We start from the raw sequence: 26,717 nt of genomic DNA on the forward strand, positions 1-26,717 counted from the left end.
TTCAAAATAGGGGTGCAAAAAAAAAAAAAAAAAAAAAAAGTAAGTATTTAAATGTTTTCCCGCCTCAAAAACATATTTTTCTTGTCAAAAAAGAAATGCAAGTTCGAGTAGGCAGCTCAACTTCACTAAGAAGAAAACAACCCCAAAACTCCTTCCTCTCAAACCCACCACCACCCACCACCTCGAAGATGGAGATTCAATACTCAAGACCTAAACCTACGCACCCTCTTACAACCCATTTTCAAAAACCCCTCTCACTTGCTATCCTACGCACAAGTTTTCCAAACCTTAACCGGCACCCACTCTCTAAAACTTGGCCAACAAGTTCATGCTTTCTTAACAATCCATGGCCTCAAACCCAATGCCTTCGTTGGTGCAAAGATAGTTGCAATGTATGCAAGTCATAAGGATATCGATTCGGCTTTCTTCGTGTTTAATCGAATCGATGAACGTTCCACGCTTTTATATAACTCGATTATACGTGGGTTAACGAGAAGTGGGTATTCGGAAAAAACTATTGCAATGTACTTTGAAATGCATTCGTTTGGATTTCAACCTGATAATTTTACATACCCTTTTGTTTTAAAGTGTTGTGCTGATTTATTACGTGTTCAAGTTGGGAAATGTGTTCATGGGCATAGTTTGAGGAATGGGTTAGAGTGTGATTTGTATGTTGGGACTTCTTTGATTGATATGTATGTTAAATGCGGCGAGATTTTTGAAGCTCGTAAATTGTTTGATAAGATGTCTGTTAGAGATGTTTCTTCTTGGAATGCTTTGATTGCTGGGTACATGAAAAATGGGGATGTTAATGTTGCTGAAGATTTGTTTCGGAGAATGTTGGAACGGAATATTGTTTCTTGGACTGCTATGATATCTGGGTATACTCAGAATGGACTTGGGGATCGCGCGTTGGGATTGTTTGAAGAAATGCAGAGGGAGGGTTCAGAAGTGAAGCCTAACGGGGTTACGATTATGAGTGTGCTGCCAGCTTGTGCACATGCTGCTGCTCTCGAGCAGGGTAGAGGGATTCATAGATATGCAAGTTGGATTGGCTTGGACTCGAATACTTTGGTACAGACTGCGCTTATTGCAATGTACGCTAAATGTGGAAGCCTTGTAGATGCACTTAGTTGTTTCGATAGATTAGCTGAGAAGGATAAGGGGTTGGTTGCTTGGAATACCATGATAACTGCTTATGCATCTCATGGTCATGGAATGGAAACTGTGTGGACCTTTGAAGACATGATAAAAGCAGGGGTGCAACCTGATTTCATTAGTTTTACGGGTTTGCTATCGGGGTGCAGCCATTCAGGTCTTGTTGATATAGGCTTAAAATACTTCAATTGTATGAATACAGTTTATTCAGTGGAACCAAGAGTGGAGCATTATGCATGTGTCGTGGATCTTCTCGGTCGTGCTGGACGCATTACGGAAGCAATGGGGCTTATTGACCAAATGCCAATGCAACCAGGTCCTAGCATTTGGGGTGCATTGTTAGCTGCCTGCCGAAAGCACCGTAACTTGGAAATTGGAGAGATAGCAGCCAAAAATTTGTTTGTGTTGGAGCCGGAGAACAGTGGGAATTATGTTCTACTTTCTAATATGTACGCCGAAGTTGGAAGGTGGGAGGATGTAGACAATCTGAGAGCCCTCTTGAAGGGTCAAGGTATGAAGAAAAGCCTAGCTTGTAGTTGGACTGAGGTAAATGGAAAAGCTCATCTCTTTCTGGGAGGAGATATGTCTCATCCACAAACGAAGGAGATTTATAGGTTATTGGAAGACTTGCCTAAAAAAATAAAGGCAGCTGGGTATGTACCAGACACAAGTTTTGTATTGCATGACGTAAGTGAAGAAGAGAAAGAGCATACCTTAAGCAGTCACAGTGAGAAGTTGGCAATCGCCTTTGGGCTTCTTAATACATATCCAGGAACAATTCTTCGTGTGACTAAGAACCTACGAATCTGCATTGACTGTCACACTGCAACCAAGTTTATATCCAGAATCTATGATCGAGAGATCATTGTGAGAGATGTGAACCGTTTCCATCATTTCAAAGACGGTTCCTGTTCCTGTGGAGACTATTGGTGACTAACATGATGATAATGCGCTACATAATACTGTCAGCTAGAACAAGATTTGGTTTCTGGGATTAGCTTTCAAAAAATTGTGCCTGTGGACCCTCGTTGGACTGTTTTTGTATGCTGTGATGGGGAAGAACTATATGCAAGCGATTTTACATGACATTCCTTACTGATGATTTTACATTGTAAACAGGGTTGTTCCTTGCATCTAATTCAGGTTTACTTGGGGATCTGCGGGAGACCCTTAGTGGGCTGATGAGATATTCACAAAATAACAAGTGATCTGTTCAACATTTTCAGGTAAGGAAATTTGTTAAACACCAAAACCTGCTATCCAGATATTCCTGACTGTCCACATAACTTTACAAGTCATAATGAAACAATTAACCATTTTGTCATTTGACAGGATTGGCTCCTTGATGCCATGTTTGACGATATAGAACTTGGGCAAAGTCGTTTGACCGAAGATTACTATGACAAGGTCGCAGTATGCTGAGGAACGCTTCTACGTATGTGCAGAAAAGTTGTTAAGGAGTAAGGATTGAGGCATTCCACCTTCTCAGTCATCAGCTTTCACTCTTCAGTTTTGTTCTTTCCAAATATAAAAGAGTCAGAATTATCTCAATTTCATAGCACTTCTGAACTCTAGATAACCTGTTGATTTCTGTTTACCAGTGATGGAAAACAGAATAAATTTGTGGACAAGCAACTGTTTGCTGTCCACAAGACCTCAGCTTTTTATTGGTGGAGTGGCTGCCCAAAAAAACTGTGCTACTGCCCAAAAAAACTGTTAACCAATAGAATTGTGCTGTTTGTGGACAAGTCTGTCCACAAATTCGGACTCGATGGAAAATCCGTGGCTTTCTTCTTGTTGCAGCAGTTGCAATGGGGCCTCTGCTCTTTCTCCCCTTCCTTTTAGCTCCCTTGATGTTTTTGGGTTCATATGTATCATGTACTAACTGCAATGCGAGACACTCTTTCTGAATAATGATGCCACTATTTATGCATTTTTTTTTTATGTGCGCCACTATTTATGAAATTATTCTCCTGCAAACGTTTTTTGAGGATTTGCTATCGTACAAGTTTTCTTCTGTGCATTTTAACCTTTATAGTTTCCTCGGTGTGAATGTTTTTTGCATTCCAGCCTTTACCCACATGCATAATAGAAGTTGATATTCATTTGTCCTTCAATGGTTAGACTTTCCTCTCGGGAATCGGGAACAGTCCTAGTCATTTTTTTGCCAATACGGTACTGTATGTCTGTATCAGATGAGGGCATGAGGCTTCTCACAGTCAACTGCCACAAGCTTTAACTTTGCATAGCTCCTGGGTGTTGCAATGGTCGGCATTGCTACATACATAGTCATGTGGGGGATCCTATTTTGTTACAGTAAAGATCCAATCTTCAAACACAAGCTCATACAGAGTCATGTGGGGCTCCTAATTTGTTATTACAGTAAAGATCCAATCTTCAAACACAAGCTCAGTCAATGAACTGATGCATCGCCATTACATCTCCCTGTGTGCTAAAAGAGCTGTTTTTCTTGGTGTTGAATCTTGAATCTTAATTAAATCTTAAAAGAGTAAAACATTGGCAAGCTGATACATTGGCAATCTACATTTTCTGCAAGCCATTGTCTTTGTAAGTTTTTCACTTTACAATGTTTGTAAAAAAATTGACTAAACCAAACAGATAGAGGTTCAAATGCTATCATCAATTGGAATGAGTTTTTTCGCTTACATAGTTTGAGGAAAGACAAGCCTAAACTCAAATCCTTTGGAGGATTTGAGGAGCAATCTAGATATCGATTTGTTACCTCTACTTGCTACGTTTGATAGCTCGCCTTCCTTTCCCCTTCTTGGGTGGTCCTTTCCCACGACGTTTCAACATTTCCAGCTTAGATAAACGCCTGGGACGATATCAAAATTACCAAAGAAACAATTGATCAAACAAATAGTAAGCAGACTAAAAAAAAAAAAAAAAAAATGTAAAATTGAAGGATAAAAGAGAATACGCTTCCTCTTCACGTTGCATTATAGCGGGGTCATCTTTCTTGATGTCGTGAGGGTACCAAGATGCAACCTTTTCTCCGATTAGTTTCTTTCGTAGAAGCTTATGTGGAGATCTCTGCCCCGTTGGATTGAGCACGTGACCAAATATTCTTGCTCTTGCTTCCGTTAATCCGGTTATCGCTGCTGCTGCCACCATCTGCTTCAGCTTGCTCATCTTTTCTCCCCACCCACAAAATGAACAAGACTCAAGCTCAATAATAAATGTTTCAATTTCATTGATATTTTGACAATTATACGATATATTTTTGTGTCCCAAGATTTTGGAAAATTAATGGGACCCCAAAAATATCGCCTAAGATGCTAAAAAGTACTACATACTATAGGTCTTTTAGCTTGCCCAGCCAAATTTGGCACCCCAAAATAAAAAAACCAATTTAATCGCGTTTTCTGTTTTGAAGTCTTAAAAGTGATTTTTTTTTGACGACGACAATGGCGCCGTCATAATTTAACACACGACCATCCGTCTATTATTTTGTAAAAATCTTAAGTTTTTGAAATTTTTAAGACCCTTTTAGAGCAGTCAATTTATACCGGCATTAAAAGGCAAATTTAACACATGTCGGGTCCTTACAAACATGTAAAGCCCCGCCTTCGGATATTATTATAAAGTCAATAGGGCTCACAAGTCTAAACCTCAAGGTCTTTTAATTTTGGTTGGGTTTATATTTTCTCCTTCTTTAAATTTTAAGAAAATGTCTCTTTTAAAGTCCAACCAATCAAGTCCAATGGAAAAATTTAAAATGGGTTGTTAAAATCAAATATAATTTGTTCTTCCTTGTATCAAACCTCACTAAAATTACATTTAACATTTCAATAATTATATTATCATTTTAAAGGAAAAAAGTAATAGATATAAAAAGTCTTAAATTTTGAAAAGATGTCTAAAAAAATTATTTTCTATAATAGATTCAAACAAATATAATATTACCTTTCTTTCTAATTTAAAAGTGATTCAAGCTTTGTATATGGAAATGGAAATATTGGCTTTTGAACAAGTGATGGAGAAAGGTTTGAGATTATAAATTCATTTTTCCTCGACAAAGGTTGTTTTGGTTTCTATGTTACAAATGTCCTGCGTATTTTCTTTTAATGGTGTGGAAGGAAACCTTTAGTTTTAGACTTGGCTTGTGAATAAAAATATAATTTATAAGAAATAAGTTTGAGAATAATAAGTTATGGACTTTGACTTGATGATCAAAGGAATAAAGTCTTATTTTTTTATTAGACTTGGCTTCATGGGTCGATATAAAACAAGTTATTGGAAGTAAAAGTGATAAATCAATTGTTATTTTATCTAAAAAATTTCAAAAAATAATGGACAAAGTATGGCAAACTATGTCTTGCCCATATCATTTTAAGCTTCAAAATAGAAAACGCTTTTAGTTGGATTGGTTTTTTGATTTTGGGGTGCCCAATTTGGCTAAAAGGCAAAAAATCTAGCTAAAAAAGACTATATAGCATCTTTTTAAGTTCTGAGACTCTAATTTTAGGAGGCTATAGTGAACTTGATCTTAGCAGTCCATTGGAATGACATTTTTGTGGTTTGGGTGCTTGGATTGGTTTTTTTGGTTTTAGTGGTTTAAAAAGCCTATGTGGCCCATTTATAACCTCCCATTAGACTTTTTCTAGTTTGAAGTATTATTTATTGAGGAATATATATGGCATAGGTAAGAATAATTCGCGAAAAGCATATAAAGATGCTTGATATTCAAGCTAACTAACATCCCCATATCTTAACATAAAGAGCTAAAGTTAAATGCATACTTTGATAACAATCTAATACGTACAATTAAACAACTCCACATATGTTATTCTTCGTTTTCCCAAAACTAAATGAAGACCTTTTTAGACTATGTTAATATTAAAAAATTATTACTTAAACACAAAGGAAATCTAAAGTTAAGTAGTTATGTTATTATGTACGTATGTATACTCTTCTAAACTCACAGCAAATTCTACACCATGATTTAGACATGCATTTTGAAATAATAATACCAAGTTGCTATGTATATATGTTAGATTTTAGGAGATCATTGGGAAAAGTTAGTAGAATTTTTCAGACAAGATGGATCATATTGAGAGAACAACCACTTTGGTGATTTAATATTTCGATGAGAGAAGAATATTTCTTTGATTGTCAAAGAAGAAAGCATCTATTCTCTTGAGGAACAGGGGTAAATGGTATGCATTTTCTTTTCTAAACTTTCTATGATCTTCAAGAGATTTTGACATCCTTGCATGGGAAGATGAAGGAGAGAGGGTGAGTGAGAGAGAGCTTTATATTGTTCTTGCTCATCCTCATTTTACTTTTTTGCAAATGTGTGGGACCTTTAAGTCTCAATATATTGGGTTTGACTCTATTTTAAGTTTTTGTTTCTTTAGAGTTGGATTATTGTAATTACCTTGATGACATATGCATGGGAGAGACAATCTTCTATTCCACAAAAGCCATTCCAAACAACTTTACAAGAGGAAAGAAAGGTCCTCCACCTGCCCTCAAAAGCTCCACAATACAACACCCCTTTGTGGATTGATGTTTACACCCTCTTACTATACCAACCACATATACTAAAGTTACTCGAGATGATTAGTAGACGATCGAATTGGTCTTGCTATTTACAAGGAGCTCGCGACGCCCAATTCGTGGCACGCTTGACCCCCCTACTACCTCTGTCAAAAATTTAAAAATAAAAACTGCACTCTTAATTTGGAGGCCGGTTTCAATGATACCAATATTAGGCATGATATCTTCCTGTACCTCATAATATATAGTTTCAAGTCACCATATTCCTACAGGTATATAATAAACTAGTCAGGGTGCTCATGAAGTCGATCTTATGACAAATTTTAATGAATAGATGTCATGAAATTTAAAAGTACATAAATTCAGTGTGTGTGTTTGTGTTTGTTGGGAGAAGGGAGGGTACCATGAGAAAATAAAACAATGATTAGAGTTTGCATGAGGGAATAAGTTCAAATAAAGAATACTAAGATTTTAACATTTTGCACAAAATCATTGCATGAGATGTCTCTCTCATTTCTACTTTGAAAAGCTAGAATACCATTTCCCAAATACCAGAACAAAATCCTATCAATGACATTTCTACCTATACTATCATACTTTCCCTAATTCTCTAATAGTACGGTTATGTACTCTTTTTCCACTCTATACCTTGTACATACAGCATACAAAAATATGTTCTTTCTATCTCGTTCTGAAGTATCTTTTGGCAAAGGGTTTGAAGTGCATACACAAGTCGGTGGGCATTATTATCATATATTTTTTAAATGTTAGGATTTACCACACATACTTTATATTATAGAGAGAGAGAAAGAGAGAGGCGAAGCAATACACTTCCTTCAAAAACGCACCCTATTCCACATATCCATCACTTTTGTTCTTGAATCTCTTCCTATTCTGGTGCAGCTGAAAGGATATGTTCCATTCCAAGAAGCCTACTATGAATTCACATGAGAGGTCTATGTGTGTTCAAGGGGACTCTGGGCTTGTCCTAACAACAGACCCGAAACCCCGTCTGCGATGGACAGTTGAGCTTCATGAGCGATTTGTCGATGCAGTTACTCAGCTTGGAGGACCAGATAGTACTGGCCTTTCTACTCTTCTATATTCAATTACTTTATATCTTTAATCTTCTGTCATATGTTCTTCCATCTTTTCTTTCTTACTTCCAATATGTTAACATATTTTTCTTTGTTTAAAACTGTAGAAGCCACCCCAAAAACTATCATGAGGGTTATGGGTGTCAAGGGTCTGACTCTATACCATCTCAAAAGCCACCTTCAGGTAAACCATAGGAAAATTTCATGACTGGTACGGTTTTATTCAGTTTTTCTCTCCCTGCGCGGCTCATGTAACTTTTCTGTTTGGTTGTTCTTTTAATTTCTTCCTTTCTCTTTGTTTTTGTTTTCTAGAAATTCAGACTTGGGAAGCAGCCACATAAGGAATTCAATGATCACTCTATTAAGGATGGTGAGAGAACTACTACTTCTAATTCTTATTATTAAGCAGTAGAGACTAGAGAGTGCAGTATGGCCACTTGTTTCGGTTAATAATTTGGAGCTATTTACATTCTTCCCATTTTTTTATAATTAAACATTTCTTTTACAATCAAGTTTCTGAGTTTTCGTTAATTTCCTTGTTCAATTTCAATGAAGCTTCTGCTCTAGATCTTCAGAGAAATGCTTCGTCTTCAGCTGGGATAATGGGTCGAAGTATGAATGAGTACGAAATTGTTCCTAGATCCTTATATTACCTGTAATCATAAGCTGTAATCATTTTCTGAAGAAGTTATATGCTTTTTGTTTCTTATATTAGTAGGAATGTACACATCAGCGAAGCTCTTAGGATGCAAGTGGAAGTACAAAGAAGATTGCATGAGCAATTAGAGGTAAAGCGGTCACATCACAGAACAGCACGAATTAGCACTAGCAACCTGCAGGTGACGTTAATTTGGCTTAGTTTGACATATGCCTTGTTGTGTTAAGGTACAGAAGCACCTTCAACTCAGGATTGAGGCTCAAGGAAAGTATATGCAAAACATTCTAGAGAAAGCTTACCAGACATTTGCCGGTGACAACATGGCTTCAGGAAGCTACAAAAGTGGTGGTATTCAGGAAGTTGCTGACATGAACAACATGAAAGATCTGAGCCCTTCTATAACTTTTCCTTCTCTTCAAGACTTACACATTTATGGAGGGGAACATCTTGACATGCAGCAACAAATGGACAGATCATCTCTTGACGGGTTTTCTCCAATCAATGACAACATTTGTCTAGGGAGGAGAAGGCCGAACTCATATGGCAGTACAAGTAAGAATCCTCTTGGTTGGACTGATGATATCAGATTACAACAACTGGGAATGTTAGGCTCGCAGGAAGACCCCTTTAAGAATGATCCTATTCAAGGTGTACCTCTGACGATTGATGGTGGCAATGAAATGGATCCTATAGGAGATGTTTATGAAACAAAACCAGCCTTCCATGGTGATAGTGTGGTGGATAGGAAGTATGAAGCTTCAGCCAAGCTTGATAGACCGTCTCCACAAAGAGGTTCACTTTCAACGAATAGAGTCAATTCAATGAGCAAGGTAGGTGGAAGAAATTCAAATTATGCTTGAGCATAAACAATTGCTAGAAGTTATACATGGCTGGGGTGAAGGTTAGAGAGAGTATTATCACTTTGCTAGAATTCTTTTCAAGAATGAAAGAATTCCATGCATTGTGAAACTAAACTATTTTTTATTGGACATTGTTAGTTTATATGAGCATTATAAGGTTTCACTGCTTTCACCTACTCTCTCAAGTCTCTTGCATTTAAGTGCTTACGTACGTTTTGGACTTCAATCCAAAAAGAAGAGACGGCATTCATGTCTAATTTAGGTATTTTATGTATCCGAATCTGTTTCATTGGCACCTGCTATGTTTTCTTCATGTGGGTCTTGTTCTTGACTAGCTGTTACGTGTTACTTGATAGTAGCAATCTTTCCTTGAGGTAGCTAGATTGCTTTTGTTTTAGTTGGTCATAGTTAGTTACTCCCATCATTATAAAACGAAAGAAAACATATTGGAGAATGAAGCAACAATGATCACTAACTGTTCAAAAGATCTTGGATTTTGGGAGGTATAAATAATTGGTAGACTCTATATATGGTAGCTAGCGTTCATATATAAATACCCCTCAATAGGGAATGGAGTTAGTTTAGAATGAAGCTCCTTTTTATCTTTCTAAACTGAGCAAGAACACTGACAATAATATTCCTTTGTGTATGTCTGCTCCTTATGTTAGTTTACATTCCATATAGTGTTGGACGCAAATTTGTGTGTGTTGGGTATGAGCTCTGATTTTGAAGTACAGATATAACATGCATGCCTATACTATCATAAGAGCTATGCATGAGGACTCTTTTGATTATAACCATGAACTGAGGCTTCTTTTCCTGTGGGGAAAAGAAGGTGGTGCAACCAACTTTATTGGTTACAGAGAAAATGTAGAGGCTGCAAGTTGGCAACTTTGAGAGAGAGAGAGATCTGAGGAGAGGAAAGATGAAGAGATAAAGGGAAAGAATACTTGTACGCACTCCCACGCGTGCAGTTATCGAGGAAGCTTCCATCTTTAAGTGGACAAAGGTGATACTGGGTCTTGTCAAAAGCTGATGATTACTAAGTAAGTATATATGTTGTAGTTTGAATAATAATCAGGCAATCATTCGAATGATGAGAATAGAGTAATACTAGTTATTTGTGCTTCATCCGTCAACCAAAATCATTTGAACGTCCCTAGAACTACCAGTCTACCACATTGGATTCTGTTTTCACTAGACATTTACTTTGGTTTCAGCAAAATTCTTCTACAAAAGTACTACGGAGAAACAGCTCCTTGCCCCCTCCCCCCACCTTCTACGCGCCTTTTTGCGAGCCTAAAATCTAGTTGTACATCCAGGTATCAAAGCAAAGCAAGGCAGCAAAGTGATGTATTATAGAATTTCAAGGACTTGTGTTGGAAAGCTGTAATTGAAAACAAAAAAGAATGACATTGAAGAAAAGATAAAGAATGATATTGTCATACACTCATCATCATACTTGATCTTTATACTCGGTTCATATCTTCTCTCCCCTACTACTGAACTTTTTTCCCACCTCAGGTTTATTCTATTTTTTCCACCTCGCTCATTCCTAGGCAAAAATGACCTACACCAGACAGGAGCTTTTGACAGCTTCAAAATATCCAAGTCACTACACTCGTAGAGTAGGTGATCATATAACTGGGCATCCTTCTTTTTTAACAGGTGCCTTACATTGCGGCCTTCAATTAAGTACCAAAACATACTATTTGACCTCTTACAGATGATATCTACTAACATACATTGGTTTACTGCTTGGGTGATGTGTTGTCTGGAATAGACCATGAATATAAATATCAAAGTTTCTATTATTATTATAGCTTTGCATTTCATTTTACTGAGTGAAATGTGCGTCAGTAGATTGATATTGGACATTGGAGACAATTCAAGTTATTACGAGTTTTGACATTTCCATTTGTTTCAGCTCCAAGTCCACTGGTTCCACTGAATAGAAACGGAATGTTTTGGGTTAGCCATCTCCATGCTCTTTGTCAATTAAGCAGTGTGTCTGCGTGTGTAATTTAGAATTCTCGAGCTTATTTTTTACTCTAATTAGCGATAATAACAGTACAATCAGCAATTTTAAACAACGATTATTAAGCTCCCTCTGGCAGGACAATGAACAGAAAATAGCATTTTCTCGCCCTGATCCAGTAGCTCATGAAATATTCAGGAACACTGACAGGTAATCTACTCAACTGTAGGATGAGCCCTCTACGAATTGAACGACAAATTTCCTCCTTGTCTTTTGGATGCAATATCATAGCAACATCTATACCAGTTCAGATTCACTCTACCACGAAATATAGTCTGTCTCCACTCCGCCAACATAATCATTTCAAGATTGTCCTCCAAGTCCTTTTATCAAGCATCCAAGCTGGAAATTATAGCTTTTAAGTCTGCAATTAGCCATAACTCACACTCGACCTTGAAACTAGGCACATAGCATGAGATGCTCCTATTGCAACTGAAAGAACATGGTGGGGGCCTAATCCGTCGTCCTCACTTAAAAACTTCACTTCAACAGGCAAAGGTTGTACCTCAGGTAGCCCAGGAACCCCGAGTTGGAAATCCTTTCCATTTCCCCACATGTACAACTTCCCTTCATCTGTGATTAAACATAAAAAATTTCAATACTTGACATGTTTATGGATAAAGGGAAACAATGTACTATATCTATACACGCGGTTTCACGGTCACATGTGCAAACAAAAGTGTAGCTGGTAGTCTTGAAACTCAATGTAACAGTATGCAAGAGCAAATATCAGATGTTCTCATTTTTTTATCCAGGTTGCCTAATAAAGTTTTGATTCTTTGCAAGTTCTAATTTCTTTTTAAAATTGTTTTCTAAGAGAAGTGCTATTGACGAGATGAATGACGTAAGAAACTCATAAAGATTGATGAATTAGGCCCAGAATAATCTTCCACAACACCTCATGGAGCGAATCGATTCCTTCTTAAGAATCGAGCTGTCCAACTCAAAGAATGTCAATGTCCAAGATATGGATATGATTGCAATGGTCCCTCTATCTAGATTCTTGTAGGGGCGTATACTAAGGTAACAAAGAAAGGACCAGACGCTACCATAAAAATCGTGTTTTAGCACGTTCACGTATATACTGCGGTCAAACTACTACTGCGCTTTATAATATGCCACACGGAATAATCTAGCTAGAATGAAACGTCAAAGAAAATAATAATACTAATAATGATGATAACTAAATAACCAGATTGAAAGATATGAACTAATTAAGTTATGTATGAGAATCTATTTATGCAGTTCTTACCAGTGATAGCAGCTGAAGAGGAACCTTCACATGCAACATAAACAACCCGTTCCTCAGCTAATGCTTCAACCACTGTAGGAACCTTCACATTCTGAATGGGAGAATGACCCAACTGACCATGTCCACCATGTCCCCATGAAAGTACTTTCCCTTCATCTGAAATTTTTAGCATGAATTATTAGGTACTAATCTCCAAAAGTGAACTGACCCAAATTAAAAACAAAAATACCAGCTCTATTCTGAAACAGACACTAAACTATCCTTTTCGGACTTAAATGATAATCAATTCCTGAGCTTGAATAATCCACATAAAATATATATATCAATGTTACGATGAAATATAAAAACTAGTGCATCCAACAGCTTATCTATTACTGCTTACCCGTTAATGCTAAAGAGTGATAACCACCACTTGCTATCTGAGAGATACGAATATCTTGAAGGGTAGGAACTGGTTGCGGTTTCCAGCCCCCAACTTTATCACCTCGTCCTAGCTCATAGTTGGAGTTTGCTGCATGAATTACAAGATATTATCAGCATGATTCCCATGTAAACATTGATGACGGAAGTAAACAAAAATCCTTGTTTTTCAAATTTTAGTATAGCCTCATGTACAGTTACATCTTACTTAAAAAGAGGAATAATACAAATGGCAGGGAATCACAATCCAAATGAATCTACAACAGAAAGCAAGTAAAACAAAAAGGAAATCCTTGCCTCCCCAATTCCAAAGTTGTCCCTCTCTAGTCAAAGCCATCGTGAAAAAACCCCCACAAGACACAGCAGCCACAGGCACAGGCAAAATTTCCACTTTGGTGGGAGTACTATATCCACCACCCTCGTTGGGGCCACGATTAGGACCAAGACCCAATCTACCATCTCCTTCATCTCGACCCCACATATAAAGATCACCTACATTAAAATGAATACTCAAGAAAAATGCAATCAAAATAAGGTTATTTGTTTAAAAAATGAATCCATAAGTTGCTAAGCAAACCAACCAGATTCAGAGACAGCCGCAGTATGAGTCCCACTAGTCGCGATATGGCAAATTTTGTCATTCCATTCTTCCTTCACCTTTTTAGGAGACAACTCCCTAGTATAAACTGAATGCCCAAGTGCCCCAAATCCACCATAACCCCTATAAATTTATACAAGCCCCAACCAACCAACCGTTATAACTATATGTAAATTCAACTAATAAGGTACATTGTGATAATAATACTAACCAAGTGAAGACTTCCCCAGCATTGGTGAGCGCAACAGAGTGAAGCCCACCAAGAGCAATACTCCTAACAGTAATTAAATTAGGATTCAAAGTAGGAAAAAAGCCGGGTTTTCGTGCCCGAACCCAAGACGGCCACCGTCGCCTTTTCCCCAAATCCAAAACTTTCCATCAACTAATAAAGAAGAATGAAACAGCCCACAAGAGATTGAGGTCTCAATTATAGAAGAAGAAGAAGATGATGAAGTGGAAGTAGGTGAAGGAATGAGTAAACCTGGGATTGGTGAGAGGCGAAAGTTGGATGGCAAAATGAGGTTGGCTACAGAAGTTGGGTAGAGACGGTTTTCCTCAATGCCACCACCTAATTGGCCAGAAGCACCTTTTCCCCATGAAAGGACTTGTAGAGCTGTTGTGGGAGTGGATGGCTCATTTTCAGTTTTCCAAAGAAGGGGTGTTTTAGTTTTGTTAGAGGAAGATGACAGGTGGCGAACTAATAGGCGATGTGCCATGATTATTGCTTCACAATCTGCATTATTTCTCTGCTGCTGCTCTCCACTGTGTTCGGGGGTTTTGCAGAGGTTTTAAGCTGCCATTTGTTATATGGGAGTTCCAGGGACATTTTATATTGACACAGTAAACAAACTCAAAATCTTTTGGGCATTTATAAATTTTGGATTAGACTAATATTTTGTAGATATCATCTCTTAACTATTTTAAACATTGTCACAAATAATCAACAAAATCAAAAATTTCTAAACTTGCCAAATATAATATCAAAAATGGTGAAAATGAACGGTCTATAATTAACTAAATTTTGTAAATAGTTACCTATAAATATCCTAACGATTTTAAGTTTGTTTACGTGTCAAGATAAAATATGTCTCAAGAACCCCTCGTTGTATTTAAAATATTGAAAATACGTTCTATATATTTTGTATATATGAAAATGCTAAAATGCCATTTTGAAGTTGATCAACTTGCTAAACAAATGAGTTAATTAAGAGTTTATGGTATACAAGATGAATAACATATAAAAATTGGGATGGATGTGTAGTTATTAATTTATTAGGATTGTGAAAAACTGACGGTCCTCTAAAGCAAGAACTCATTCAGTGTAGGCTCGTACAACATCCACAATTTCAGATCGACAAATTGGACAACTATTTCTACTCCACTGCAACTCTTGAGCACACTTGAAACAAGTACACATGTGGCCGCATCTGTACAAAAGCGAGTCAACTTGCGTTGAATGGCAAATACAACAATTCCCTGTCCTCATTGCTACACTATTTGCCTCCCCTCCTTGGACTGCATAATTAAAGAAGAAGCTATCCGTTAGGAAAACAACCCAATGAGCATTAAACTTGGCAGTTTGAAAGTTTGGACTTACTGGTACGGCATACAGCAGCTGCAACCTCCTGCTTAATGGAGTTCTGCAAGTTCACCTGCATTCCAACACAACTCTGTATTGATTTTCGAATTTCGGACATCTCATACTGAAGCCTCTCCATATGCCCTTTCAAATCATATATCAATTCCATTTCCTGTACAATCCATCAAGAAAGATTATTTTGTATATCATCATTAAATGACACAAGTTTTCACAATGCAGTTAGAATGGGAAAGCCAGGAATCTCACTAGTGATGCAGGATTTGCGAATGGAGAGCATTGCTGGCTGTCTTGGCACTCAGATGAAGATGGTTGTGGTGGTTGCAATGATGTATATGCAACAAGGTCAGAATCGTGATCCTGATCCTGATCCTGGTTCCATGTTCTCAAACGAGATGGTAAAGGTAGTTGAAATGATGGTGAATCTACTTGATCAGGATCACCGCCCATTTCCTGATAATGATACTCGATGGCTTCCCCTAATTTGACTTCTTCGGCATCTACAAGAATTCCTAGATGCCTTTGTAACTGTGACAAGATCAATCTATCCATTCTCTCTCGGAAGCTACTGGCAAGCAAATTTGATACAGTTCTTCTGTGAATATTGGAAAACAATGAATCGTCAAAGAACCAAAATGTGAACTCAAATAGATTATTCAGTTCAAGATAACCGTGATTCAAATGATATTTGGCAAGTAAATTTAAATAGAAAACAACTACTTCTTCTTGAACTTATAACCTTCAACTTGTGGAAATCATACGCCCAGGTTTCAACTTTCAAAACTTAACTAAGATGGAATTCAACCGGACTCTTTTTAGTAGGGAAGGAAAAATGGCAAGGTAAAAAGCATCAAATCATGCGTCATTCATAGAAAGAAATAGCTAAGTAATGCTTAATTAAATGAGAGTGTTGTGTATTTTTATCCTAAAGTGTCATGACTCATGACGTATCCATACTCTTGGTTTTTGTATTCAAGCGTTATGTTTTAAAAGTCCAACTAGTCGGTGTTCTCGATAGAGCTCAACAGTAGGATCATTCCCGCACTTCCAATCTCGCTTGAGTACTTGTATTTTCATGTATGAAAAAGTTCTAGGACGGGAAACACACTAAAATTACCTTTCTAGAAGCTCATGAATTTCCTCGTCATCAGAATCGTTCTCAAAAATGTCACTGTACCATGTTTGCCTGCGGCACTCCCAGCCTCTTGGAGGAGGAGAAACACCATTGAGCCAGGAACCATCAGTGGGTTGTATCAAGTCAGGTGTATTATAGTCTGGTTCTTCTGTTAACATTTCCCAGCTATCAAAGGGTCCTGTATTCGGTGTGGTGTTCAGTTCTGTTCCTTCTGTTAGTACATCTCTTTGCCAAACATTTGAGTCTTTTTCATTGGCTATATTTCCTTTGGAATTAAACTTGTCAACACATAAGTCTTGCCGTTTGACATCTGACATCCAACAGTCACTTTCTTGTATATGTTCACTTGTAGATTGCTCTAAGTGGTAGGCTGTTGTCCCGTTACGCTCACTTGTAGATGGCTCTGAGTGGTGGGCTGTTGACCCCTTATGCTCACTTCTAGATGGCTCTGACTGGTGGAATTTTGGCCCGTTATGCTCACTTGTGGAGGGCACAGACCGGTAGGCTGTTGGTCCGTTACGCTCACTTATAGATGGCTCTGAGTGGTGGGCTGTTGACCCCTTATGCTCACTTTTAGATGGCTCTGACTGGTGGAATTTTGGTCCGTTATGCTCACTTGTGGTTGGCACAGAGCGGTAGGCTGTTGGTCCGTTACACTCACTTATAGATGGCTCTGAGTGGTGGGCTGTTGGTCCCTTATGCGCACTTGTAGATGGCTCTGACTGGTCGACTGTTGGCCCATTATGCTCATTTGTAGATGGCACTGAACAGTAAGCTGTTGACCAGTTACACTCACTTACAGATGGCTCTGAGCGGTAAGGCACAGTTGGCCCCTTAAGTGCACGTCTAGATGGTTCTGACTGCTGGACTGTTGGACTGCTATGGTTACTTGTTGATGGCACTGAGCCGTCAACTGTTACTATCTCTACACTGTGCTCAAGTCCGGTGACTGCATCGTGGTTAACTTCTTGACCAGTGAGCAGATCAGAGACGCTAGAGTGTCCTGATTCTTGGGTAGCATTTAGTGACTGCGTTCTAGTCTGGAAGGTAACCTCATTCAAGGCTGATGCACTGCCTTCCTGCTTGGATTTCACAGTAAATATTTCCCTGAATTGCATAATCATGGGCACAGTTAATCTTGAAATAAACAAAATTGGTAATAGAAAAACATTTATGTATGTCGCAAGAATCAGCCAAGAAGCAAACTGCCTGGTGTCATGAAAGTTTGACAAGTTATGATATGCAACATCCAATAAATATGCAATTATAGTTGGTGAACGCCCATCTTAAACAACATAAAAAAGTTTCAGTGCTCCACTAAATTGGGCACAGACAAAAATTCTAGTTCAGAAATTGCATTACTAAATCTGATATTAAGAGGGAAACACAGAAAGGGTATACAGGTTACAAAAGAGCATTACAATCCAGAAACTTCCTCTTTTAGAAACATTGGTGGTACTAAGTTCCATGAGCATGAGACGGCACAGAAGAACTTAAGAAAAGACCATCCCGAGCTAGTGAAAAAACTCTTGAAAGGAAAGCATTGAGGTGCCTCGGTATAGGTTTTGTCAAGAATAGCTCATGCCAGACTACAGCCTATGGATCTCTTAGATTATAATTTTGGTGGGGGTCCGTCCAGAAAACTTTTCAGAAAGAGTATCAGACCCCGAGAAGAAAATTTACACGACTCTACTTCGAAATGATATTTATGAATCAATACACTACATTTTGATCAATTTCAACCAGTTTGATCATTTTTTATATACAAGCACAAGCACATGAACTAAATCAATTTTATTTAAATTCAAGTCTTGATTGTGTTTACTGTGATGTATTAATATGAAATGGACTATGGGAGGTGGGACTCATACCTGAGGAGAAAAATGGTAGATTTTCCGTGAAGTTGGTTCAGTTCAGATGCTGTTGAAGCTGGACGCTGCTGATCTTGAACTACAACTTCACGTTGCAGGAATTTGAGCCTAAGCAATGACTACAAAGTAGAGTAAATATATAGATCAACGTATATTCGACACTAGAGATGTTAATGAATACAATTGTGGAATTTGAGTAGATCAATCACTTACCTGAATCCGCCCACGATGTGGAAACATAGATACTGCATGACGCTCTGCCAGTTTGCTGAGTTCGCTTTGCCTTTCACGCTCCATTTGCATAAAAAGGTCCTTGATTGCTTCTCTCCCTCTGACCCTGGGGCGCTTTCTATTAAATTGCAGATCCCTTTGTTCTCCTTGGTTGGACACAGAATGGTCTACAGGCGTTGAAGGTTCAGACACAGCGGGCAGCTCTTGGTCATGTTCAATGCAGGAAGACGAAGAAGAGGTAAGAGAACTGTGGGTGGTTTGATTCACTGAAGTTAACCTTCTTACTATGTCTGCCACTCTAGTCCCCTCGCTTACATTTGAAACCTGTCGTTCCAATGATGGGTGATGTTGCCCACTTGAAGCAGTCTGTTCAGACTCCCATTCGACGAAAGAATCTTCAGGAGCTTCCACAGCATCAAATATTTCAGACCCTAAAGAGGATTCTCCGACTGAAGCACTCTCAATGTTGCTCGTTGTGGAATTCAACCTGCTATTACCAACTGTAGAGTTGAAATTCATACTTCCAGACTGGTTCCCTCTTGGCGATATTGCCTCTGCCTCAAATTCCTTCCACATCTGAACAAGTGAAGAAGCCTTTAAGTTTGGGAGTTCAACAGAAGAATCTGATGGAGCAGGAGAAGTCTCTCTTAGAAATGTTGAGGTTCTCTCTGAGACAGTCTGCACATTCGAAAGCGCCAAAAGTTCAGCCTCATGTGTCTGCCTCTCAAGTGTGGTAATCATTTCCCTTGCCTGTCGTGCAGCCCATCGATCAAGTATCCGTGATTGCCTCCTCATTGCCTCGGATTCGACTTGGTTCTCATCCCTTTCAGTCATACTAATCACTCCAAAACTATTTCTCTCTTCATTGCCAACCCAGCAATTGCTGAGATGATCTCTCACCATTTCATCAATGTTTTTCTGAAAAGCAGACCTTGCTTTCGAACTACATTCTCTTTCTCTGTCTCTTATTCGCAAATTATGATCCCTAAGAACATGACCATAAGGCGCAGATGCTATTTCGATTTGAGAATAAGCCATTCTGTTCAGTTTAAAATATCCTGAACTCTTAAAGAATCAATCAAAACTTTGAACACAAGGAACCAACATGTAAAAAATTGTTGGAGAAATGAAACTCAAAACCATTACCAGAAAACAAAAACAAAGAGAACAAATAATAATTTCTTCCTGAATCTAACTATTCTATAGAGAAAATCAATCAAAAGACAAATAACCCATCTTGTGAAAAAGATTGTAGAGATGACAAAAACAAAACTAACTTATTACTTCTCTGTCTCATTCTTTAACTAAAAACAAGGATGTTTCTAAAAAAAGACATAGGAAGAAAGAAACAGACGACAAGCATAAAAGGAAGGAGTTGTTATAGGAGTTTAAGGCTGTACAACCCCCACAATTAGCGCATTTTCATTGGCTTTAGTTTAGACCAAAACGGCTGCTTAATTTAGTCGTTTTCAAAAGAGAGAATACTGGCGGAACAACATTTAATATGAAAACAGCTTCAAACCAAACCAAAACAAAACATAAGCCTAGGAACAATGGTTAGAACTGAAAACTTGTTGCATGCTGGCATGCATCAGTGATCTAACATGCACTTTTAAGTTAAAAATCTAAAAATGGACAAAGTTTGAAGAGAATGCAATATATACACTTTGGAAATGAAGTCAAAGGAAGAGAACGTTGGTTTGTATTGTAGCCGTTGAGGTCGTTGGGTTGAATATGAGAAAGTTTAGCGGTCAAGTTAAAGAAATGAAATGTGGGAAGTTGTGGTGGCCAAGTCAGAGCGACATGGGCCAATAAAACAAATGATGGCTGAGAGAAACTTTGCTTGTTTTCATTCTCTCCCTTTCAAACTAAGATATCAGATGGTGATTCTACAATATTTAGGAATCTCATATTTATTGGAGCATATCTTTTTATTCTTATTATTTCAGCCTTACTACTGTACTAAGAAAAGACTACTACCATTTGAAACATAATTAAAAAAAACATTGAAAAGCAAACAAAAGAAACAAAACCCAGACAATCCAACAATAATTTTCGTTTAAGGGAGATGAAATATGTAATAGAAAACAAAAAATTTAACACAAACACACACACAGAGATGGAGGGTGGCAAATGCTTGACTAGAAAGAGGGACTATAAAATGTAAACACTGTCACTAGGGAGATCAATATATATATATATGATAATGATAGTTCTTTCATGAATTGCTGCACTTACCTAGAGTAAAAGGCATTCAAAGACACTACGACTGGCCCGCCAGCCTGATTCTAATAATCTATATGTTTTTTTATAGAATATCAACAACCAGCTTTAGCTTCTCATTTAGAAGAGGCCATTTGTGCTATTTCTTAATTCGTGATTGGAGTTCAGGGGGTAGATAGATCATAGATATATAAGAAAAGTGTAAAGCAAAAGTGGGTTTAGATCACCACCATCTGCCCTCATTCCAGTCCATCAGTGAAAATATAAACCACTCAACTCTCTACGACTACGAACTTTGTTTGGTGGCACACATGGACCAGTCTTGGAGAGGTGGTGTCTTCTTCGCCCTTGACAAATTCATTGACATGGGGCGTTTTTTAATATATGTTGAGAACGTTGAGATAGGTCTGTCTCAAATGTCAAAACCAGAATAAAAATGCTCATACGAGGTCTTCCAAAACCCAAATACACGATCTAATAACTTACAAATATTAATGACTCGGAAAGTTGAAGTTTTTGTAGACCCACCAAGAAGCCCACCTTGGCGCCCTACAAAAAGGAGAGGGCATCCAGTTCATCCTCAGACCAGGCGTTTCAGTCTTTTTTATGGTTCGCAGGTAACGTGGAATTTGTGCCATGCATCAGACCCAAACCCAATGTGGGAGGCACCTCTTGCACTAGCCGATCAAGTTTTGGCATATCTTCATTATCTTGAGGCCACAATCTGAAATCCTGCAGCATTGGCCTTGTGGGAAGATCTTGAGTAGTAGCAGGAATAGATTTGGAGACACTATTAGCAGGAATAGAGAATTTGGATATCCAGTTATCCTCTAAAGTAAGGTTGGGCAGTGCCATTTTGTCTTGAAAAGTGGGGAATGCAGAACCCGAGCCATCAAAGAGATCAGAACCTCTTCCTTGTGTGTTCATAAGAGGAAACTGCAAACAAGAGATACTAAGACTTTTTACCCTCACAGATAATTTAGTTCATTATGTCATGAGCTGGACAATTCACCCATGTCATAACATCGCTTAGACAAAAAAAGAAAGGAAAGCAGAATACCAATTGCATCATTATAGAAACATACCAAGCTGTAAGAAAGACACTGTCCAGGATGCTACTCTTGAAACGATGTGAAGGGAACTATGGGAGTGTATCCATCACATTCTGTGTATCTCCACCAGTCTCATGGACTTTTATGTCTGTGTTAGTGGACGTTCCAGCTCCAGGGGCTAGACGGAATGGAAATTCTAGTAACTTCTTGTCTTTTTCGCTTAGACTGCAGTTTGGTCCTGTAGTGTTGCACAACTCCTGCTTCTTCTTGTTTACTGACTCCAATTGTTTAGCATTGGGAGCACATCAGCCCAAAACTGGTAACAGGCTATTATCAGGCATTGAGCTTGGACCAGGGGGGTGTAACAGTTAGGTCTAGATGACTACTACGGTTTTGATTCAAGCCCATGACAGATGTCAGAAGCAATTCACTCTCGCATTTTGATGTGTCTAGAACATGATTTGACATTACCTCGCCCACTTCTGAAACTTGCTCTCCAGCCGCGTTTACTGATTGAGTGAGATGCTCCCCTTCTATGGCTTTGGTCGTACAGTCATGAGATTGTGGCTCAGGTCCAAGCTGTTCTTCAATGGGCTCAGCGCCTCTGACCATATTTCTTTGAGCAAGCCGTTCTTTTTGTCTACTACGGAGCTTAGCACTGTTCCAAAGAAACCATTTAGCTGTGCATGCAATTTAACTTCTAAACGAGGTACATGTATAACACATGAAATCTTTTGAACTTACAATTTTACTTTTAGAGCTCGGCCTGCAGGTGTGTACTCCCGCTCTGGCGCTTCCTCTTCATTAACACTCTGCTTTGACAATAAACAAATACAGCACCTAACCTTTAGCAGGATGCACCATGTAACAGCTAAAAGCAAAAGTGGGGTTGTGAATAGTCATCTAACAGTTTCAGGATGTTTTCACATTTTGTTCAAGCATACAAATGAAATACCTAGTTTTCTTTGTTCAAAGGTAAAGCAATTAGACGGTCATACAGAATTGGACTACCCTTCTGTTTATATGAATTTAACACTCAGTACTGTCTTATTTATGGGGCGATATTATGTTGTTTTGATTAAGAACGGTTCTAAAGCTCCAGGGATTAAAAATATATGATGAAACTATGAAAGAGTATACATGGTTCAATTATCATTTCATTCGAACGAACTATATGTTGCATTTGGGACTGTGGAAGTGTCTCAAATTTTTTCGAGTAAATTGCCATGAACTCTTAACCTTTCTATTTAATATTTTTTTATTTTCATAAATCCCACTACTTCAGTTTAGGCGGTTTAGCTCAGGCCACACCTCTCGAGGGCATTATATGACATATTTTTATAGAAGTTTTGGTTTGTCAAGTAATGATTTTGAAAATCACATGAATCCTTTTCAAATCTCAGAATCAAACAATAATCAAGGGCACCCTCACCCTGTCATCTAAGAAATCCACATATTGGAGATTGTGTCATGCTTCAACTGTCAGACTCATTGTGTCAGACATGTACACACATCCCAGTTTTTTATTGCACAGTTCATAAGAGCTGTATTGTAAAGAGAAGCACATCACCAGAACTGAGAAATTGATTATTTCATTTGATTAGTAATTTGACAATCAACAATAATACAAGCAAAACTATCAAATTTTATATAAGCCAATCATTGAGGATAAGGACGTTTTTACTCCCTTGTACAGGTGCATGCATGGGAGAAAATCGGCTGAGAGGAGGGAATCAAAAATGTGTGGAAAAACCATTGAAAATAGTGAAGAATGAGAAAGGGAGGGGAGATCCAAGAATCAAGGGAAAAACTAAGTAACATTGCCAAAGGTACACTTACCATTATCCAACATGGGTATCCGACACAGAAAAAACCAAAAACTGAGGTATACAACATTCAATATGTCTGTGTCAATGTCTGTATCCACGGACATATTCTTTTACGGAATATGGAGGGTTGGTGTTATTTTAAAAAAAAAAAGTCAAGAGATAGACATTCACACGCATGTAACAGTAGATAATCATCTAATCTTACATTAAACTAATGTGAAAGCACCTTACTCAGGAAGGGGAAATAGCTTCATATGACGTGAATAAATATTTTCATAAAATAGCCATCACTGCACAATAGTATTACACAAATTATACACGCCTCGTAAACAGACTTAAATACAGAGGTGGGAAGCAGTACCTCATCGAGTGTTTCACTTGGATGTGGAGCAAATACTTCACTATAAGATACAGCCTTCCTTAAGCGCTTCCCTGGACCAAGAGCTGCTTCTTCCTCACTTTTGTATTTCTCCCATTTACGAACCAAGTATAGCATACAAGACATTAGATAAAGAAATGAACTAATCTACAAATATTCCAAAATCTCAACAAAGCATGCAAAAAGAAAGAGAAAAATCTCCTATAACAAAGCTTCCGCTATAGTAGAGAAAAACTTCATTCTTTCAAATATATTAGAGCATTCCTTTATTGAAATTATCACGATTTTACCATCTGAAACCATAGTTAAAGATCTACATCCATGTCTCATCCCAATATCTAGAGTGATTTCAAGCACCACTTTTTTTCCAAGTTCAAGTTCAAGTTGAAGCCGTCAATCCTCATGATACAGATAGCCTATTTCTTAAAATTTTCAAAAAACGAAAGTTCTTCCCATATTTTAAAGTTCATTTCTTTACTTATTAAGATTCTTTATTGAATTAAATATCACAGAGAAACACAAAAGCATATGGGTCATTATCAAAACACTATAATTTTATTTGCAATGGGCCACATTCTATCAGGGAGTAACATAAAGAGTATCTCAAAATATTAAGATGAATCCACCAAACATGAATATGAATCCACCAAAATAGTACAAACACTTTGAGTTGCAATCACCCAGCCACTATATCATTATCAAATCATCATGCATGCATATTGACAAATGTTTGAGTTGTTAAAAGCTTTACTTAAATTCGTAAACTAAGAGCCAAAGACAATGCAGAATCGAGTTGAGCCAAAGTTAGTGTGTACCTGACAGTTTTGGCAGTATGAGCAGAGACAGAGCTTATTAGACATGGGCATCTGTTCAATCGTAAACTGAGTATAATATCCTGCAATGTTACATACCCTTTCTCCATCCAGGCCCTGCCCAAAGTTTTTTTTTTAGTAGCAAAGGGCCAAGGCCCAAAAAATAAAAATAAAGAGTAAAAAGAAATAAAAGAAACTCTCATTCTCAATAATTTATTTCTTTTATAATCTTGCAATTGTGGATGTGTATTATTTTTCACTTAGGTTAATCTCAATTACTTATTCACCTAATTTTTTATTCTTTTTGTTAAAGATTAGAATTAATTTTCCCTTTCTTAAATATTATTTTAATAACTCAATTTAATTCCAAAATAATCTAGTATAATTTAGTTTTGTATATATGTTTTGTTAATTGCAAGCGTTACAAATTGAATGGACTAGCGTTAATATCTATTGAAAATGAATTCTGAAATAAAAATAACTTTAAAAGTTTCCTTGTTGATTTTGCAGCCAAAAATGCGAATAGTGTGAATATTTTGATGATCTATTTTGTGTTGATGGAAAATTGGAAGAGAGCCACATTTCGCCGTTTGCACATGGCCATTGAAAATTAAGGGACAGCCCTATCTCCATCCAAGGCTTCATAACCTCAAGCACACCTAGGGTGAACCCATCATGTATAACAAAATGCGATTTTTCACCGAATAGCTTCAAAAGTAAATAATTATGCATTCAAGCTCTCTAGAGCTTCTCTCAATGCTTCAATATTCTCCATCAAGTCTACAACTTCTACTATTGTTTTTTTTTATCATCAAGAGAGAGAGAGAGAGAGATTTCAAAAACACAAATTTTCTAAATCACGAAACTAGAAAAATCACGAAAATAGAAACCCGCGGAAATAATTTCCTAAATCACAAAAAAGGAAACAAAACTCTTTTACAAATAGGAGATGGCCACTATACTCTTTACACGTTGTTCTTTATCTCTCTTTCGCCTAGCTTACATTACATTACTTTGGTTTCTAATGAATTGATACTGGTGAGAGAGATAAAACCCTTAAAAACTTGGGCGGCGAGAATGAAAACGTAATCTGTTTTATTTTTTCAATTTTTTTTTCCGATAATGAGCGTGAGATAATGAAATAAAGCCGCGGGTCCTTTTTATTCTTATTAGATTCATTTATTCATATATTATAACCAATTAAAAAAATACATTTTGCCGCACCCAATTTCCTTCCGAGGGCGAGAAGTGAGCTTGTAGCTGCAGGAAGCCTACAGCCATTGCGAGAAACTGAGATTTGGCTGCGGATGCTGACAAGCCGTGGCCAAAAACCATATTTTGCCTCAACCGAAGATGGCTGTCGCAAAAGGGTCTTTTAACCTCAACAATTGGTGGCTGTGACAAAAGACTCGCCGCAAGAAGCCCTTTTTTTGGTAGTGAACACAGCTTATGTCTCAACAAGTAAAATCGATCAGGTAGAATAATGAGCCACATAATACAGAATTCTTCACTCAATTAACAAATAAAAGGGATATGTGGTACTAAAGACAATAATAAAGGCAATGGATAAAATTGAAAGCTGCGATATTAAGGTCATTCTAGGTTTGGAATTTGGATACGAATAAACTAAAATGAGAAAGGCTAAACAGGTTGGCAACAAGTTAACTTGATATAGTTGAGGATTGTCCAACACAAAATATGTTTTTTAGGTCAACGATAAATTTGTAAAAAAAAAAATTGGCAAATTTGTAAAAAAAAAAAAAAAAAATGGAAGGTGGGAGTACCATAATTGTTGCTCATTAACGTATTTCGGTTTATTTTCAATAAAAATATATTCTTATTCAAAAATTTGCCACTAAATCACCATAAATCTAAGAAAACTATTATACAAGCTAGATCGAGTTTAAGATAATTCTATTTGAAAATTACGGATTAATATCCTAAACCACAAAGTGAATAGGCTATCTCAATTTGATCTCTTAGT

General features: G+C 37.5%; 5 protein-coding genes and 1 pseudogene across 12 annotated transcripts; 2 read left to right on the forward strand and 4 right to left on the reverse strand.

Annotated features, from left to right (window-relative positions):
• The first annotated feature begins 261 nt into the window (after positions 1 to 261).
• LOC147474167 (pentatricopeptide repeat-containing protein At1g25360 pseudogene) lies at positions 262 to 2,377 on the forward strand (annotated as a pseudogene). Its single transcript, XR_015210085.1, has one exon. The product of XR_015210085.1 is annotated as a pentatricopeptide repeat-containing protein At1g25360 pseudogene (transcript).
• A 1,403-nt stretch (positions 2,378 to 3,780) lies between these two features.
• On the reverse strand, positions 3,781 to 4,357 carry LOC147474168 (37S ribosomal protein S27). The gene is made up of 2 exons (XM_086586552.1): positions 4,100 to 4,357; positions 3,781 to 3,994 (listed from the first exon to the last, which is right to left on the reverse strand). The coding sequence occupies exons 1-2, from the start codon at positions 4,309 to 4,311 to the stop codon at positions 3,904 to 3,906; spliced, it is 303 nt and encodes a 100-aa protein (XP_086442678.1). The 5' UTR covers positions 4,312 to 4,357; the 3' UTR covers positions 3,781 to 3,903.
• Positions 4,358 to 7,364: 3,007 nt separating this feature from the next.
• On the forward strand, positions 7,365 to 9,468 carry APL (Homeodomain-like superfamily protein). 4 transcript variants are annotated; one of them, XM_086586516.1, is made up of 6 exons: positions 7,365 to 7,760; positions 7,886 to 7,962; positions 8,091 to 8,148; positions 8,334 to 8,400; positions 8,494 to 8,566; positions 8,664 to 9,468. In XM_086586516.1, the coding sequence occupies exons 1-6, from the start codon at positions 7,595 to 7,597 to the stop codon at positions 9,294 to 9,296; spliced, it is 1,074 nt and encodes a 357-aa protein (XP_086442642.1). In that variant the 5' UTR covers positions 7,365 to 7,594; the 3' UTR covers positions 9,297 to 9,468. The 4 variants fall into 4 exon arrangements, with proteins under 4 accessions (XP_086442642.1, XP_086442643.1, XP_086442641.1 ...); XM_086586517.1 differs by having other exon boundaries at positions 7,461 to 7,760; positions 8,670 to 9,468; XM_086586515.1 differs by having other exon boundaries at positions 7,475 to 7,760; positions 8,497 to 8,566; positions 8,670 to 9,468.
• Positions 9,469 to 11,316: 1,848 nt separating this feature from the next.
• LOC147474170 (RCC1 domain-containing protein RUG3, mitochondrial-like) lies at positions 11,317 to 14,431 on the reverse strand. Its single transcript, XM_086586513.1, is given in 7 exon segments — positions 11,317 to 11,907; positions 12,587 to 12,742; positions 12,969 to 13,097; positions 13,304 to 13,498; positions 13,588 to 13,727; positions 13,816 to 13,912; positions 13,915 to 14,431. Coding segments are annotated over 7 exon segments (1,326 nt in total). The 5' UTR covers positions 14,321 to 14,431; the 3' UTR covers positions 11,317 to 11,704.
• Positions 14,432 to 14,721: 290 nt separating this feature from the next.
• LOC147474171 (uncharacterized) lies at positions 14,722 to 21,256 on the reverse strand. Of its 2 annotated transcripts, none has more exons than XM_086586535.1 (7): positions 21,148 to 21,256; positions 18,421 to 19,477; positions 18,208 to 18,326; positions 16,319 to 17,443; positions 15,451 to 15,796; positions 15,202 to 15,355; positions 14,722 to 15,119 (listed from the first exon to the last, which is right to left on the reverse strand). In XM_086586535.1, the coding sequence occupies exons 2-7, from the start codon at positions 19,474 to 19,476 to the stop codon at positions 14,917 to 14,919; spliced, it is 3,003 nt and encodes a 1,000-aa protein (XP_086442661.1). In that variant the 5' UTR covers position 19,477; positions 21,148 to 21,256; the 3' UTR covers positions 14,722 to 14,916. The 2 variants fall into 2 exon arrangements, with proteins under 2 accessions (XP_086442661.1, XP_086442662.1); XM_086586536.1 differs by having other exon boundaries at positions 18,421 to 19,496.
• On the reverse strand, positions 20,998 to 24,180 carry LOC147474172 (protein CHROMATIN REMODELING 4-like). Of its 3 annotated transcripts, none has more exons than XM_086586538.1 (5): positions 23,904 to 24,180; positions 22,458 to 22,525; positions 22,185 to 22,371; positions 21,747 to 22,029; positions 20,998 to 21,597 (listed from the first exon to the last, which is right to left on the reverse strand). In XM_086586538.1, exons 1-4 carry the CDS (start codon positions 24,045 to 24,047, stop codon positions 21,985 to 21,987), a joined length of 444 nt encoding a protein of 147 aa, XP_086442664.1. In that variant the 5' UTR covers positions 24,048 to 24,180; the 3' UTR covers positions 20,998 to 21,597; positions 21,747 to 21,984. The 3 variants fall into 3 exon arrangements, with proteins under 3 accessions (XP_086442664.1, XP_086442665.1, XP_086442663.1); XM_086586539.1 differs by having other exon boundaries at positions 21,747 to 22,098; XM_086586537.1 differs by having other exon boundaries at positions 21,747 to 22,371.
• Positions 24,181 to 26,717: the final 2,537 nt, after the last annotated feature.

This window comes from Coptis chinensis, unplaced genomic scaffold, assembly GCF_015680905.1.
Source record: "Coptis chinensis isolate HL-2020 unplaced genomic scaffold, ASM1568090v1 utg1247_pilon_pilon, whole genome shotgun sequence".
Classification (NCBI taxonomy): domain Eukaryota; kingdom Viridiplantae; phylum Streptophyta; class Magnoliopsida; order Ranunculales; family Ranunculaceae; genus Coptis; species Coptis chinensis.

Bases quoted from the DNA above. Each gene is read 5' to 3' on its own strand.
- LOC147474168 (XM_086586552.1), bottom strand. From the start codon at position 4,311: ATGAGCAAGCTGAAGCAGATGGTGGCAGCAGCAGCGATAACCGGATTA. The intron at 3,995-4,099 runs GTATTCTCTTTT...ATATCGTCCCAG, and splicing joins ATGCAACGTGAAGAGGAAGC to GCGTTTATCTAAGCTGGAAA.
- APL (XM_086586516.1), top strand. From the start codon at position 7,595: ATGTTCCATTCCAAGAAGCCTACTATGAATTCACATGAGAGGTCTATG. The intron at 7,761-7,885 runs GTACTGGCCTTT...TTAAAACTGTAG, and splicing joins TCAGCTTGGAGGACCAGATA to AAGCCACCCCAAAAACTATC. The intron at 8,401-8,493 runs GTACGAAATTGT...TTCTTATATTAG, and splicing joins ATGGGTCGAAGTATGAATGA to TAGGAATGTACACATCAGCG.
- LOC147474171 (XM_086586535.1), bottom strand. From the start codon at position 19,476: ATGGCTTATTCTCAAATCGAAATAGCATCTGCGCCTTATGGTCATGTT. The intron at 18,327-18,420 runs GTAAGTGATTGA...TCTACTTTGTAG, and splicing joins CACATCGTGGGCGGATTCAG to TCATTGCTTAGGCTCAAATT. The intron at 17,444-18,207 runs GTATGAGTCCCA...TATGCAATTCAG, and splicing joins TCTACCATTTTTCTCCTCAG to GGAAATATTTACTGTGAAAT.
- LOC147474172 (XM_086586537.1), bottom strand. From the start codon at position 24,047: ATGTCTTGTATGCTATACTTGGTTCGTAAATGGGAGAAATACAAAAGT. The intron at 22,526-23,903 runs GTACTGCTTCCC...TTGTCAAAGCAG, and splicing joins CAAGTGAAACACTCGATGAG to AGTGTTAATGAAGAGGAAGC. The intron at 22,372-22,457 runs GTAAGTTCAAAA...TCTTTGGAACAG, and splicing joins CGAGCTCTAAAAGTAAAATT to TGCTAAGCTCCGTAGTAGAC.